The 17,148-nt window shown below is 32.3% G+C and overlaps 1 protein-coding gene across 2 annotated transcripts; it reads right to left on the bottom strand.

The window, feature by feature from the left end:
• Nucleotides 1-7,258: 7,258 nt before the first annotated feature.
• Nucleotides 7,259-16,494, bottom strand: LOC134683400 (FGFR1 oncogene partner 2 homolog). Of its 2 annotated transcripts, none has more exons than XM_063542682.1 (4): nt 16,396-16,494; nt 11,098-11,232; nt 8,630-8,884; nt 7,259-8,134 (listed from the first exon to the last, which is right to left on the bottom strand). In XM_063542682.1, the coding sequence occupies exons 2-4, from the start codon at nt 11,230-11,232 to the stop codon at nt 7,829-7,831; spliced, it is 696 nt and encodes a 231-aa protein (XP_063398752.1). In that variant the 5' UTR covers nt 16,396-16,494; the 3' UTR covers nt 7,259-7,828. The 2 variants fall into 2 exon arrangements, with proteins under 2 accessions (XP_063398752.1, XP_063398753.1); XM_063542683.1 differs by having other exon boundaries at nt 16,326-16,413.
• Nucleotides 16,495-17,148: the final 654 nt, after the last annotated feature.

Here is a 17,148-nt window from a genome sequence, read left to right as displayed (position 1 = left end):
CTCTCACTAAATAATTCAAAATTTGATGACATTGTTGAACTCATCCATCCTATCGAATTTGCTAATTATGCTAAAATAAAAATAAGTAATAGTATGCTGGCTGTTGAACGTGGTAGATACAACAAAACAGCTTTAGAAAATAAAATATGTCCTTTATGTCATAAAGAGGTGGAAGATGAATTCCATTTTATCATAACATGTTCAGAAATTAATAAAACTAGGATCAAAACGTTTGATGAAATATCTAGAATGGTCCCCTGTTTTAATTCATTGAGTGAAGAAAACAAATTTGATTTTATATTTTTCTGCGAAGAATGTGATATTTTACTTATCATTGTTAACTACATAAGTGAAATGTATAATGAGAGAAACAATTATAATGTCAATATATGAACTGTGTAATTGATGGCTTAACTTATAATGTTATATATATTATAGCATATTTTTTGTAACATAAGCATAATATTTTAATTGATAATTTTAAAGAGGAGGTATGCTGTCAAAAATAGTATTATAATTAATACAAATAATCTAATGTTTTTGTTTTTCTTTCAATGCTACATGTTTGTAGTGTTTAATGACTATCGTTTTGTAATTAATATGCCACTCTCTGTTTGTTAGTTTTTGTTGTGTATTTTAGTAACAATCCCATTGTTTGGATTTTGGACTAATAAAATTCTTATTCTTATTCTTATCGAATTTGAGATAAAGGACACAACAGACACAATTATGTCAGTCTCATATCTTGGCTTACATCTTGAAATTGACAATGAGGGTCGGTTGAACAAACTTTTAAGACAAAAGACAAGATTTCAGCTTCCAAATTGTGAACTTTCCATTTCTATCAGCCACATCTCAGTAGCGCCTGCATACGGAGTATATATCTTCTTATTGATACGATATTCCCGGGCTTGTATTTCCTACCAGTGTACTACATAGAGATTAATACATGGCCTTTTCCATATCAGCCTGGGTATCATCCCGAGACCCCCATATCAGCCCGAGACGGAGTCGAGGCGCTGATATGGGTCGAGGGATGATACCCAGGCTGATATGGAAAAGGCCATGTATTAATCGCTTTATCATATACTTCCGACAATAGTTTTATGTAAGGCAAAAAAAACAAAACAAATGCAACAACTAAAACAGTCAAAAACTTTATAAAGAAGTTAAGTTATAAATGATCCAATATACTATAATTGTCAACCAACAGCATCACTACCTCCATATATATGTACATTGTATGGTAACATTTCCTATAGAGGCATTTTGAAACATTGAATATTTGGAAGAGTTTCATGATCATTATTACTCCATGTTTGTTGTACTATAAAATGATTCATAATTGCCAATGGCATTTGTTAGCAAGTACTAAACTATCCCCACAAAAGTTCCCGTAAATTTTGACGTCGTCATCAATATCTGACGTCACAATGGAAAAATAAACAACCGATACCGGAAACACCGGAAGTAACTTGCACGAGAAGCACTGTTATGGGTTTTTGCACGAGACGCCCCTGATATGGGTTATCAGACCGGGCTGATATGGGTTATCAGCCTGGGTGGGAAATTATGGCTTGTGTACTTCCGTTTGTTACACATATGCAAAAGCTATCATATTAATGCTAAGTATATGATAAATATCTAAAATGGTTTCATAAACTATGAAAGATGAGATACCAAGCGATTATACCACAACAATAAGTGACAGAAAACCAAAATTAAGACATGGCCTAAAAAAGCGAACCCAATGAAAGAATCAAACAACAGAAGACAATAAAACCGGATGCTCTGGAAGCACTATAGTTCAAATCTGCTTCTAAATATGAAGGAGTAGTAAATACTTTATTCATTTGATAATAAGGTAGTGATTAAATACATTATGATAGGAAATACAAGTCCTGAGGTATCGTATTACAGCGGTGATATATACTACGTATGCATGCAGGCGAGGCTGGAATATTTGGAATGCTGCATAAAAATGGAAACTTCACAATTGTGAAACTGAAATTACCTCTTTTTTTCGTAAATGTTGTTTTCAAACAAACTTCGTTATCAATTTCTAGAAATAAGTCAAGATACGAGGCAGATATAATTGTTTATTTTGTATCCTTTATCTAAATGTCGATAGGATAGATGCATTTAACATGATTGTGACATAAACGTGACATAAACGTGACACAAAAGTTCCAGTAAAAGGTTGTATGTACTAAGATATTACAACTGACATTTGTAAGTGTTAGTGTTCTATGATAATGTTGGTTTACTTGTCTTTCATTTTTGGTAATGTGCTATGTCAATATGCCTCTTTGTATTTCTTTGATACATATGACGTGGCTCTGTACTCATACGTGCCGTCATTATCTTATTGTGCTATTGAAAATTTTTGTATTCTTGTCTTTCATTTTTTCTAATAAACTTTGTCTATATGCCTTTTTATATGAGGCGCCGTTTTATTATTTATTACTTATTTTCTGATATCAAAAAATGATTTTCTAGAATTTTTGATATCAGGAATTCGACTTCTTGATATCAAGAAATAAAGCATATTTTCTGATATCAAAAATTCGAATTCCTGATATCAAAAATTCATTTCTTGATATCAGGAAATCGATTTTTTGATATCAGAAATTCGAATTTTTGATATCAGAAAATATAAATTATTTTTTGATATCAAGAAATAGATTTTCTGATATCAAAAAATGATTTTGTGATATCAAAAAATCATTTTCTGAAAATAAGAAATAAGTGAATAAATGATGGTTCCCTGTGCGTCAATAAAAGCATTCAAACTCACCCATGAGCCCTAACATCTGGAAATATTTGAAATAATGTTTCCGGGTATACGAATTATTATGTGGAATGTACCGCTACGCAATATTTGTCATTTTATGTATGGCAAAGAGTCCATTGTTACAAAAAACAAAATACTTATACCTTTCAAGTTTTATAAACATGATTTAGACTTTAAAGTCTCTAGAAAACTTGACAATATTTGAAACTGAGAACAGAATTCGATTCCGATGTACAACAAGACAATATATATTGAAGATTTTTGAAATTATTATTAAATATACCACAATATTTACTTTCGCGTCGAACAATCCCAATCGAAGGAATTAGTCGACCTAAAGTATTAACTAAATACTGGAAAATGTTTAACAAAACTTGACTTATCGAAAACAAATATTGACGTAATACACGATCTTTTCGCCTTATATATCTAATACAATGCATGGACCTACCTAAATTGAACATACTTATATTCTCAAAACGAATTGTGACTTTCTTGACTGTCGTGTAATACAAATTTGATAGACAAACGCTTTCAAAATAAAGGTATTTTAGAAAAGAAAACGTACAGCAAGCCTACATAAATTCTTCAATACTTCACAGAAAAGTCTTTTAAACTTCTTTGTTACATATTTCTAGTGATTAAAATAAGATATCACACAATGCTGACTGCTGTGTTCCTTGTTTTACATTTTTACCTATATGTCTTGTTTTGTTCACACTTCGTTGTTAATATAATGAAACTTGATTCAAATGAGTGGTTAAGCTAGCTATAAAACCAGGTTTAATCCACCATTTTAAATTTTCCTCGGAATTTTTTGTTTACTTCATAAAAACTAAGTAATTCATAAATGTTGTGTGGCATGCTACGTTACTGTTATTAAATTAGTGAGTGTCAAATTTATTCGATACCTTAAAATATTTATGTGTGTTGAAATTTTATGTATATTTTGTGATATGTCTGTAAAAGATTTGAGGAAGAAACCGAATGGACACTCAACTTCATAAGTCGAAAAATAAACTGACACCGGCATGGTTTTAAAAAGATAAGACCAACAGACAAATAAAAAAAAAACGGGGGTGATTTCATGTACTATTGAAGGATAAGCAGATCACCCTCCATATGCTGCACCCGGCGTGGTGCTCACACATGTACAAGTTGAACTGCTTTTTGGAAATAAAGTATTATTATGATTGTTATTAAAAGACAATAGCAATCCAAACCAAGGAGTAAACAAAGACTCACAAAACCAAAGGGTATTTACCTGAACAGTATAAATAATAAATATGAAACAACACGAATAATATACTAGCTATCTCTAGTATGCAGTAAATTCTTAAATATTTCGTGTTGGAAAGATTGTCATGCAGCATGGAACATAAAAAGTATTCTGCGGGTATTGCATGGCAAAACTAACTAGTAAATAGGTTCCCTACCCATTAAAAATTCATAGTACGGGAACAAGATGCGAACTTAATCTATAACTTGTCTTGGTGTAAACTATGTAACAAGGTCAATATATTCAAGCATAACGAAAAAGAGTGTGGAAAACTATTCTTTGAGTGATTTTTTTAAGTCCAAGGACCATAACTCTGCATAAAATCATCAGACCGACCTTGATTTGTATTATGCCATAATAGTATATACCATATATCAAATAAATATTTTCTAGCTTGACCACAAAATAATCAGGGTGTATTTTTTAATATCAAGGACCATAACTCTGTTCAAAATCATCAGATCAAAACTAAAACGTCCTTTTATCTCATTTTTTTTTTTCAATTTCAATTTTAATTTTGGTAGTGATTCTTTTTTATGTGTTAATAAAAAAATTCAATTTTTGATAGGACTAAGTCTTGGTCATGATATATTTGTTCAGTTATGGTATAACCAAATAAAGATGCATATATGTAATTTCATATTATTTATAAGGATTTTTCTAAAAATTATATAACGTTCAAGATTGCATGTTGGTTCTGTAAGTGTATCACTGTTTGGGATGTCCTGTAGTATCTGTCGTTGAAAGAAAATATTGTTGTTGTTCAGCGGTTTGCCTGTTATGTCGACTATTATATATTATTTGTTTGTGCATTTCTCTGTGATGAATAATAAAGGCAACAGTAGTATACCGCTGTTCAAAACTCATAAATCCATGGACAAAAAACAAAATCGGGGCAACAAACCAAAACTAAGGGAAACGCATTAAATATAAGAGGAGAACAACGACACAACACCGAAACGCAACAGCACACAGAAACGGATCAAGCAACAGACAATACACCACGAGAATAACAAATATAACATCAAAACCAAATACATGAATATGGGATAGACAAGTACCGTGCAACGTCTTATCTAAAAAATAAGAGAAAACAGAAACGAACAATATTATAACAATGGCCATCTTCCTGACTTGGTACAGGACACTTTTAAAGGGGAATAAAAGTGGTGGGTTGAACCTGGTTTTAAGGCATGCCAAACCTCGCACTTTAATGGCACAGTTAAATATAAAATTGAAATGAAAACAAAAAATTACAGGACTACAATACAAATAAAAAGCAGAACATATTAGACAAAGAAAAGAATGATTAATAGATAACAAAAAGCATCAGGTTTAAAATTCAATACGCTAAAAACGCGTCTAGTCCACACGAGACTCACCAGTGACGAAAAAAATACAAAATTGTACAGCACTGAAGATCAAAAGATGAAAAGGTTTTGCCAAATACGGCATTGTTTGTATGCCCAGGATAAGAACATTCATATTATATAAAACAATTCACACTATTGCAAACAGTAAATTTTAACAAATGAATATGAAAGAGATATACATAATGAAATTGAAGTAAAAACTAATTACAGAAAACTAAACCCGAATACATAACGCCCAGATATACAAGATCGAAAGTGAAAAAAGTACAAAGTTGTACAGCACTGAAGATCAAAAGTTGAAAAGGTTTTGCTAAATACGGCATTGTATGAATGTTCTTGTGCTGTATTTCGGTCATAAAGTGTTACATTTTAGCGGTATTTTTTAACATTGTCATAAAGCTGGAGGTTTGATAAACAATGAGACAAGGTTCAACCCACAATTTTTCCTTTAGATGTCCTGTACCTATTTGGGAATATGAGTTGTTATGAAATAGTTCGTTTATATGTATGGTAGCATTTGTTTTTGTTGCACTTCAGTGTTTCTGTTGTTCCTTTGTTTTGCTCTTATAGTTTGGTTGTTTCCCTCAGTTTCAGTTTGTCACTCAGATTTAATTTTCTCACTCCATTTAAGACTTTTGAACACTGATATACTACTGCTGTTAGAGATAATGCCATTCAAACAATTATATCAAAAGATATAAGAAACCAATTTGAAATTTGTATCTTTTTGCTGCATCGCTAAAAAACTGAACATTTCTTCCAAGCACTGCAAAGTACTTGATACTATTTAAATGAAACGTGTGAAACTTCCTTAATTACATCGTGCATGACATGAACTTCATTAAGACATGCTTCCAAATGAATTTTTTTTTTATAATTTTCACAAGCATTCTGAGAGTATTGAATGGCAGTTCACAGCCAAAAATTCATTGTAATGGAATGAAATTCTAACTTGATCTTTAACTTATTATGGTGTATCTAAACACAAAAAAAATATCAAGTCAATATCTTCAATCATGACCAAAAAAAAATCTCATCCTAGAATTCAAAGTTCATATGCACTAAAAAAAATCAAAGGTCAAAATATAGGGCTGTGCAGCATATTTTCAACGTTAATATGCCCTGAACTTTTCAGAGTTAAAACTAACACTAGTTTTTCTAACTACCCCTACCTTAAATGAAGGGTTACCACAAATTTCAATTTAAACAATATGCACATGTATATTTACTGGTAACATTTCCAAGTTATGTCCCTCTGACATGGAACACAGAGAGCATAACTGGGAACCAGTATGAAAACAAAATTATTTTTTATGAATGTTCTAAATCTCCCCAAAATAGGTGTGGTTTAAAAAACAGCTGTATTTACAAAGTGCAACCTGCAAGGTTCAACCTCTGAGGTCAAATCAAGCTGTGCCCTGTGGAGAATTTTATTAAAAGATATTTTTATTAATGATAAATGACATTTTGAATTGGTTCCCTTTTCTATGGTAAATTGTTTAAAGAATTTAGTAGTAGGTTTCCCCCAAAGCATTTAATTCTGGAAACAGACTCTTTCACTGTTTTTCAAGGGATATGATATTTTTCTACTCAAAATAAACTAAATTTCAATATAAAATAGGATTTTGAAACCAAACAATAAAAAAATCATAAAATTTTACTCTCACAAGCAAACATGCATATCTTTTTCGTTGTAGTGGGAGAATCTCAAACAACATGAACATGTTAATATTCAAAGGTACAATGCTTTAGTGTATTGTTAAGAGTGTTTATAACCTTTTGCAGAATTGCTGAAAATCAAATTTTAACATATTCTAGTTGGATTTCATTTTATTTTTCTAAGGTAAAGATCTTTCTTCATCATAAACACAATTGTATGCAAATGAAAGTTATAGCACTTTATGATACAGTTTCTTTTGTGAGTTATGTGTAAAATACATTTATAAGACTATAAGCATCCACTCCAAACCTCAAATATTTTCCATTTACTTATCTATACACAATATCAGTTTAAAACAGCTGACATCATTTGTTAATAAATTTACACAATACAGCTGATAACTCTTGTTAATAAATGTATGCTTATATCATTACAGCTAATTTCATAATGCATGTAAAGCAAAACGTCACTTGCTTTGTTTGTATATTGTACAATCATATTAGGATAACACCCAATTAAATTCAAATATAATATATACAGGCTAAACTATGCCTATATATATTGTTTAAAGATGTCAATCTTGTTTACAAAGCTTGTATAAACAATTGTACACACAAAGCAAGCAAGCCAAACAAATTTTACTTTGCAAGCATTAGGAAATCAGCTGTTATACAAAATGACACACAATGTTCTGTCTCTCTCCTTTTAGAAGTTTTTAAACTTTAATCATTTTCTGAAGGTTTGTTGACTGGTTCATTTTCTCCTTGGCTGTCCAAACTTTCAAAGCTTTGATCAGAACTTTGGTCTGTTTGTGCTGACTTATCATCAGATTCTGTTGCTTTAACATTGTCCAAAATTTTTTGTTTTGCTGTAGTGCATACTTCTAATATTTCCCGTAATCCATTATTTTCTAGCTGGAGTTGAGTCAGTTTTTCATGATCATGGGCAGACAACTGATCATCAACAGAAGCAGCTTTCTGCATTACTGCAGCCATTTCACTAATTTTGTCAATAAGTTGTTCAATTTCCTGGAAAAAATATATAAAACATGTTATTCAAAGAGCCTGTAATTCAGATGATTCTGATGTTTTTAGCTAAATTTGGCTGGTTTTTTTGTTTTGTTAAATGTCTCATTTCGTCATTTTTAAAGAGCGAAGCTGCTTACTATATGCATGGTAGTGGTTTTCCTCATTGTTGAAGACCTTTCATTGCCCTTATAGTAGTTTGCATTCTTATCATTATGTCTCTGGTGGATATGCTGTCTCATTTGCAATCATATTACATCTTATATTTTATTGTCTTTACAATATATATACATAAGAGTACAGATAACAAAGGAAGGATGTCCTCAATCTTCATATTTGCTATTAACATCCCACTCTTATAATTACAAACCTGTTAAGATGTTAAGCTACACTCATGCTACAGCAGTTAATCATATTGTAAGCTTAACCACTGTGTGTGAGCTGAGCAGTGGTAAATCATACTGAAACCTTAACAACTATGTGTAAACGACATCTTACCCTATTTTTCTGATCCTGTCTTGTTTTAATTGATTTTTCTACTCTGTTGCTTTGTAATAGTTTCATTATTTGTTCCCGATATTTCTGCATGATAAGTTCTAATGCTGACTGATGTTCTTCTAGTGACAGACATAGTTCTTTGTTCTCTTGTTGTAGTTCTCTGATCTGACGATTCTCTTGTGCTATTCCTAACACTAATGTAGAACGGGGTCTGTGTCGAGCAATCTCATTCAGTTCGTTGATGTCGTCTTGATACTGAGAAAAAAACAAGACAAAGTTTTAAAATAAAGTTTTTTCTTAATGATTTAGAATATGAAGCATACAACTTAAGAAGTAATGATTGATAAAAATTAAGCATACACTACAAAATACTAGCTACATGTATCGTATTACAATCATTAAATGTCTATAAGGTCATAAAACTAGAGGCTCTCAAGAGCCTGTGTCGCTCACCTTGGTTTATTTGCATATTAAACAATGGACACAGATAAATTCATAACAAAATTGTGTTTTGGTGATGGTGATGTGTTTGTAGATCTTACTTTACTGGACATTCTTGTTGCTACAATTATCTCTATCTAGAATGAAGTGACCCAGTAATTACAGTGGAAAATATTTTCTAAAAATCTACCAAAAATTTATGAAAAATGTAAAAAATTGACTATAAAGGGCAATAACTCCAAAAGAGGTCAACTGACCATATCAGTCGTGTTGACTTATTTGTAAATCTTACTTTGCTGAACATTATTGCTGTTTACTGTTTATCTCTATCTATAATATTATTCAAGATAATAACCAAAAACAGCAAAATTTCCTTAAAATTACCATTTCAGAGGCAGCAACCCAACAACGAGTTGTTCTATTCATCTGAAACTTTCAAGGCAGATAGATCTTGATCTGATAAACAATTTAACTCCATGCCAGATTTGCTCTTTATGCTTTGGTTTTTGAGTTATAAGCCAAAAACTACATTTTACCCAAATGTTCTATTTTGAGCCATGGCGGCCATCTTGGTTGGTTGCCTGGTTCAATGGACACAATTTTTAAACTAGATACCCCAATGATGATTATGGGCAAGTTTGGTTTAATTTGGCCCAGTAGTTTCAGAGGAGAAGATTTTTGTAAAAGATTACTAAGATTTACGAAAAATGGTTAAAAATTGACTAAAAAGGGCAATAAATCCTAAAGGGGTCAACTGACCATTTTGGTCATGTTGACTTATTTGTAAATCTTATTTTGCTGAACATTATTGCAGTTTACAGTTTATCTCTATCTATAATATTATTCAAGATAATAACCAAAAACCGCAAAATTCATTTAAAATTACTAATTCAGGGGCAGCAACCCAACAACCAGTTGTTAGATTCATCTGAAACTTTCAGGGCAGATAGATCTTCACCTGATAAACAATTTAAATTCATGCCAGATTTGCTCTATATGCTTTGGTTTTTGAGTTATAAGCCAAAAACTGCATTTTACCCATATGTTCTATTTTTAGCCATGGTGGCCATCTTGGTTGGTTGACCGGGTCAACGGACACAATTTCTTAACTAGATACCCCAATGATGATTGTGGGCAAGTTTGGTTTAATTTGGCCCAGTAGTTTCAGAGGAGAAGATTTTTGGAAAAGATTACTAAGATTTACGAAAAATGGTTAAAACTTGACTATAAAGGGCAATAACTCCTAAAGGGGTCAACTGACCATTTGGTCATGTTGACTTATTTATAAATCTTATTTTGCTGAACATTTTTGCCATCTACAGTTTATCTCTATCTATAATACTATTCAAGATAATAACCAAAAACAGCAAAATTTTCTTAAAATTACCAATTCAGGGGCAGCAACCCAACAACGGTTGTTCGATTCATCTGAAATTTTTACAGCAGTTAGATCTTGACCTGATAAACAATTGTACCCCTTGTCAGATTTGCTCTAATTGCTTTGGTTTTTGAGTTATTAGCCAAAAACTGCATTTTACCCCTATGTTCTATTTTTAGCCATGGCGGCCATCTTGGATGGTTGACTGGGTCACCGGACACAATTTTTAAACAAGATACCCTAATGATGATTGTGGCCAAGTTTGGTTTGATTTGGCCCAGTAGTTTCAGAGGAGAAGATTTTTGTAAAAGTTAACGACGACGCCGGACGACGCCGGACGCAAAGTGATGGGAAAAGCTCACTTGGCCCTTCGGGCCAGGTGAGCTAAAAAGAATAGGTTTGTCTGTTTTAACCCTACCTACCCAGGAAATAGCTGCCTACTCAAAATCTTATATTGTCCTGCTGTGTATTTTTTTTTTCAGAAAGACATGAAAACTAATAAACAACTGATACTTAAATTTCTCTTTGCCAAAAAAAAAAGAAAATGCCTACCTACCTACCCACAGTTTTGATGTTTGGGTAGGGTTTGGGCAAACCAAAATATTTTTAAGTGTGGCCTAATGTATTGCATAAGGAAAATTGTGTATACCTGTTTCATTGAGTCTATTCTGTTATGAAGAGTCTGTGTTTGGGCAATGATGACATCTGCTGAGCTGTCATGGGTCTTCAACCGAGTTACCAAAATCTTGGCATCATTCAGTAACTTCTCAAAATTAAGAGCCATCTACAAAATAAAAATAACTCTGTTGATATTTTAATTTCATTCATTACAGCATTAATATGTTCATCTTACAAATATGCCAGTAATATTAATATTTATGATTATAATGATGTTTTCAGCATTTCTAGCCTTCCTAATTTTGTACTTTACAGAAATGACAGACTGTTTATAATATTCTATATGTTCAATGATTTAATCATAATCATATTTTTTTTTATATTTCTATGGTTCAGTATCATATAGTCATGATAATCATGATAGTGGACAGGTTAGGGAAATTTCATGTAGGAAATCACACTATACATGCTATACATATATACATAGCAGGGTTAAAGAACATCAGTTGTTTAACCTGTTACTCAAATGCGTTTTGTTTAAATATACTTTTTCACTTTTTTGGTCTTTTGGAAAATGTTGTTTGTGCTGTTTTTAGACCCTTCTACAACGAAATTTGTTTCACATGCACACGTATAAAAATTCATTATTGCGGTTTTTATCCAACGCAATCATAGATTTGAACGTAGTTTTCAATTTAGACTCATGTATCATATATATATAAATAAGTATGTCTGAGCCAGTGACAACTCTACAAAAGATTTATCCATCAGATTACCAGCAGTGATGGTGATACATGGCTGTGTACATTAATTTTCTCCCAAGAACAGACATCCAAACCAGTAACCTTTATGCTAGTAGTCAAATGGTCCATCTGATGAGTTAAGCCTTTATCAACTGATTTTAACCCCACCACATTATATATATGTATTTGCCTGTTTCAAGTCAGGAGCCTGTTATTCAGTGGTTGTCGTTTGTTTATGGGTTACATATTTGTATTTTTTTTGTTCATTGTTTGTAGAATAAATATTAAGGTCGTTACTTTTCTCGTTTGAATTGTTTTACATTGTCATTTTGGGGCCATTTATAGCTGACTACATTGTATGTGTTATAGGGTACAAATCAAAACACAGCTGTAAAATGTCATCTTTGCCTTTGGTTAAACTGGCCCTAATTCTATCATGTCTATTTTCACCTTTTTTCTTTCATTTTTATTTGAGAATAATTGTTTGCAAATTTACAAGTGTAGAGGGTCATTTCATCATGTTCATACATTTTTTAAAACTCAGCACATGTACATTATATGTGTAATCAACATGAAGAATGCACATTGACAATTATCAGTTGGCTATCAGTTTGATGTTTTCTTGATAACATGTATAATATTAATATTTTTTAATTGGTTATCCCATTAACTTGTATGAATTTAACTTACATGTATATATGAGTATGTATATATGAGTACGTCTGAGTCAGTGACAACCCTACAACAGATGTATCCATCGGATTGCCATCAATGATGGTGATACATGGCTGTGTACATAAGGCCATAGTTATTATATTTTTAGTTTACGAAATTTTTTGACAAAACCAATGGGTAGGTGGACGAAAAAAAAAACAAAAAAAAAACTGCTGCTGCTGATATACCAACCGTCAATATCAAATTTTTTTTTTTTTATTTCACCAGAAGATTTTCTACTAGTGTAACAACTTTTTTTTTTTCTTGACAAGGTTTGAATTGAAAATCAATGTGCAACAACTTACTAAATCACCAAGAGCATAAATTTAGATTCTTTCATGCAGTTATGAACTAAAATTTATTTTTTTTACATGAAAAAACATTGGGTCGGCGGAGAAAAAAAAATAAAAATCAACATTTTTAATTTTATTTTTTTTCCTATTTGGCAAAAATTAGGGTAGGAGGTTTCCTAAAACTAAAAATAAAAAAACTACGGCCTAATGTATATACAACTCGTCTAAACATCAACCCAACAATGTTAGATCTGTAAATTTGCTTTCGCAAATTTTTGGTTCTTCCCTCGCCGGGATTCGAACCCATGCTACTGTGATATTGTGACACCAAATTGCCTGCACTGCAGCCGTCCCGCTAGACCATTGACAACAATAACATTTTCATGCCTTATATACTATGTATATAGAAAACTTTTATACACATAATTTTTAAATAAAGACTTTAACTTTGAAGCAGTATATTTGGTTTTTAACATATTCCACTATATTTTATAATCCTTTTTTTATAAGCAAGTACATAAAGGTAAAGATATTTTTAGATTGGCTAACAAAAAATAAGAAAATATTTTGACTTATTATTACCACAAATTTAATTTAATTAGTATAAAAGACATTTAAAATTATACACCTGTTTGACACTTAAAATGATACAGTAGACCGGAAATATAATTCTTTATTACTTCAACCTTTACCTGTCAGGTATTCCAATTACCCTATCAGTCGTGTGCCGGTAGAGATCAAAGTAGGATAAGGGCAATTAATTCCTCGGTGTAGAGAGTGAGCTCGCTATCACAATAAACAATTACCTGATTTTGGGAGAGATTACTCCCAAATTCCTCCCAACATTTTGGGAGGATTATCGGAGTTTTTCGGAGTGACTCCTACATTTTCCTTGGTGTAGGGTGTGGGAGAGTTGGTCCTCTTGAATGATACTGTATCATGTACTGTAGTACGCCGCTAGATTAAAACTGACGCGGAAAGGTAACACATGCCCACCGAAAGCTCTTTTTTAGAGAGCCCAGGTGGTCGTGTGGTCTAGCGGGACGGCTGCAGGGCAGGCAATTTGGTGTCACGATATCACAGTAGCATGGGTTCGAATCCAGGCGAGGGAAGAACCAAAAATTTGAGAAAGCAAATTTACAGATCTAACATTGTTGGGTTGATGTTTAGACGAGTTGTATATATATACATGTATATTGTAGTTTGTACATGTACATGATGTATCAATTACAAACAATAACCTCTTTTAGCCTTTGTCATGTTTGTTGCTTTAACAATTTTCAAGTCCATGGGTCACAGATGATGCCCACGCTTGCATGTGAAGTTATAAAGGGACATAACTCAAGAACCGTAAAAGTAGCCAAATTTGTATTCTGCAGTGTTCTCCTTTTTTCACTAAGGTAAGGTGGGTGTTTTGACAAAAACACTTGCAACCGGTTGATTTTTTTTAATATTTTCAACCTGGTTGATTTTTACTGTGGGTTGGGGTCACAAATAGAAGGATAAGAATTGTATTCACATTTAATGGAATTGAACCATTCTTCTGCTATCACTGCTAACCTTTCATTAAAGGATTTGACAAATTAGTTTTGTGCATCTCGAATAGCAGATCATAATGGCTTTGGCAGGACTCCCTCTTCCTACGAAGTCTGCTAATGCATGGCCTATCCAACCAAGTTTCTGTCCTGTTCCTCGCTTTAGTGCGGTATTTTTGGCACACAGAACAGTATTATCCTTCTATGACGATTATACATTTTAAAGTCCTGTTCATATTTATCACCGACCCTCATATGGGGGTAATCTTTCAATGTAATGGCTATCCCTTTTATGAGGGGTTCATTGTACATTTAAAGAGAAACAGATGAGGGGTAACCTCTCAATGTAATGACTATCTCTTTTAAGAGGGGTACATTCAAAGAGACGTTGATAGTGGGTCTTCCAATGGATAGAAACAAGTGCCTGTGTTATGGACAATCTTTTAGAAAAGTTGTATCAAATAAAACGATTTCCCCCTTTTAAGATAATAAATCTAAGTTTTTCTTTATCTTTTCTTAAACAGTTATATGACCCATTGCCTGATGGACAGTCCCTAATTTTAGGGATATCCCCCATTTTGAGATTGTTCCCAACCTGTTTATCTTCGCGATCGCCTGTGTACCTTTTCTGTTGTTTTGATACTTTTTTATTTAAATTTCAACAATTTCAATTCAACTATCCGTTTTAGATGAATTATATGGCTTAGAATTTTCCTTAGCACCATGGTCATCTGCCTTTCCATTCTCCCGATTAATAAAAGAAAACATTGAAATTTGACGATCCGCCATTTTTGTCATTGAAAAACAAACTTCAAGGCGTGATTAGTATTTAAAATTTTACGGTGCGGAACCGGAAAAAAATCCGGAATTTGAAAAAAAAGCCGACCACCTCCTGAAATGGAAAGGTGGTCGGCTTTGAAAAGAAGGTGGTCGGCACACCCGGCTTAAATGGCGAATGGAAAACACTGTTCTGACTAAGTTTTGTTGTACAGTAGTATGCATGATAAGTTTTATAACATTTAGCATGTTTAGTCAAGGCAACTTACTTGACATTACTTAAGTTAGGGAACAGAAACAAAAAAATCAGCATTTTTTCCATTAATAAAGGGCATACAGTCAAAATAACACCTTCAAATTTCAAACTTGATCTTCGCTTTTTGTTAATTAGCATTGTGAATAAGTTTCATAACATTTGGTTGATGCAAATTAAAATTAAAGTTGAAGAACAAAAACAAATATTTCAGCAGACAATGGCAGAGAAATATTTTGGTAGGTGAAAATATAATACACAAGAATATGTTGGAATGTAGCTTGATCCCCTCTCTAAAATGTCCAGTATTTCTTCGAATATACAAATATTAGTAATTACACTGTATTGCTATTTGTCCGCCATTACTGGATATCACACAGGTTCCTGTATAATTTTGATGTCTGTAAATCAAAATATCTGACTCCACAATAAAAAGTGATTGTTGTATGCGTCAAAAGTTCAAGTGGCTGGGTCAGACGGGATTAGCAATAAGGTGTATTGTCAAGCATTTCAATAACTTCCAGGAAACAGTCTAGTTGAAATGCTACTGTAATACACATTCCAAGGCAAGGTCATGAAAGTTAAATACACAAAAGTAGTACAAATGTATGGCAGTTGACAGAGCTATAAAACGATATTTGTTGACAAATGCAGGGCTAGTGATTTCTTTTGGGCTGTCAATGTAAGGAAACCCAAGCCCAAACCTGGGAACAGTATATCTATCTATAATAAACTTGGTTTTTTATATAGGAAAGCGATCGCCATTGACAGTAAAACCTCGTCTGACCCACTAAACAAGAGTTCAACATGAACAAGCTTCTGTGCCCAAACCAATGCAAAATTATGCTATTAAATTATGGCAATAATGACAATTTTGAATAGTGGCCAACTCTAAAATGCAAGTATTTTTGTACAAAAACAAATTTCAGAGATTCGACAAATACCTAAAATGTTGTAAGTAAATTGCGTGAGAGTTGTGATTGAATAAGTTGTTTTCAAAACATCTTTTTTTACCTTCTGTCAAAATAAACAACAGGAAGTTGATCATAGGATATCATAAAACCTTAGTATACGATCCCGATATTATTTTTTTTTAAATGAGATGAGATACACTACATTATACTGATTTCTGTTAAAACACAAATATTTTTAAATACAATAAGCTTCTAGCGGATTATAAAAGTTCCCACTGGAAAATTTAAATAACAGTTTTGTTGGTCATCCTATAATGAATCCGGGTCCGTTCGCGCCCATTCACGTTCGCACCCACTCATATTCGCCCCCTTTCACTTTCGCACCCCACATGTTCGCACCCAAAGTCTGTTCGCACCCTACATGTTCGCGCCCAATTTTAATTGGTTTTGTGTTTTATAACTTTGCAATCAAGTTTTGGCAAGTAGTATTATTAAAAGTATAATTGATTTCATTGTCTCAAAATAAAGCGAGACAGCATTTTTTAAGTGTTGAATAAATCTTAATCATGTTTTTTTAGAGCGTATTGTTAAAAAATAAAAACAGAGACATATAATACATTTATATGTCTCTGATAATAATATTCCTTTCTATAATTAAAGTGGGATTCTGTCAACGTTTTATTTTGTGTTGAATAACACTTAATCATGTTTTGTTTAGTGTATTGCCTATAACTTTGTTTCATTGACTTGTTTCAAAATGAAGTGAGATTCTGACTACGTTTTTTTTTTGTGAGTTGAATAAATTTAATCATGTTTTGGTTTAGATAATAGTGTATTGCTATATTTCATCATT

This window comes from Mytilus trossulus, chromosome 9 (genome assembly GCF_036588685.1).
Source record: "Mytilus trossulus isolate FHL-02 chromosome 9, PNRI_Mtr1.1.1.hap1, whole genome shotgun sequence".
Lineage (NCBI taxonomy): Eukaryota > Metazoa > Mollusca > Bivalvia > Mytilida > Mytilidae > Mytilus > Mytilus trossulus.
This window is presented reverse-complemented; position numbering and strand designations above follow the sequence as displayed.

Bases quoted from the DNA above. Each gene is read 5' to 3' on its own strand.
- LOC134683400 (XM_063542682.1), bottom strand. From the start codon at position 11,232: ATGGCTCTTAATTTTGAGAAGTTACTGAATGATGCCAAGATTTTGGTA. The intron at 8,885-11,097 runs GTATACACAATT...TTTTTTTCTCAG, and splicing joins GAATAGACTCAATGAAACAG to TATCAAGACGACATCAACGA. The intron at 8,135-8,629 runs GTAAGATGTCGT...TATTTTTTCCAG, and splicing joins GACAGGATCAGAAAAATAGG to GAAATTGAACAACTTATTGA.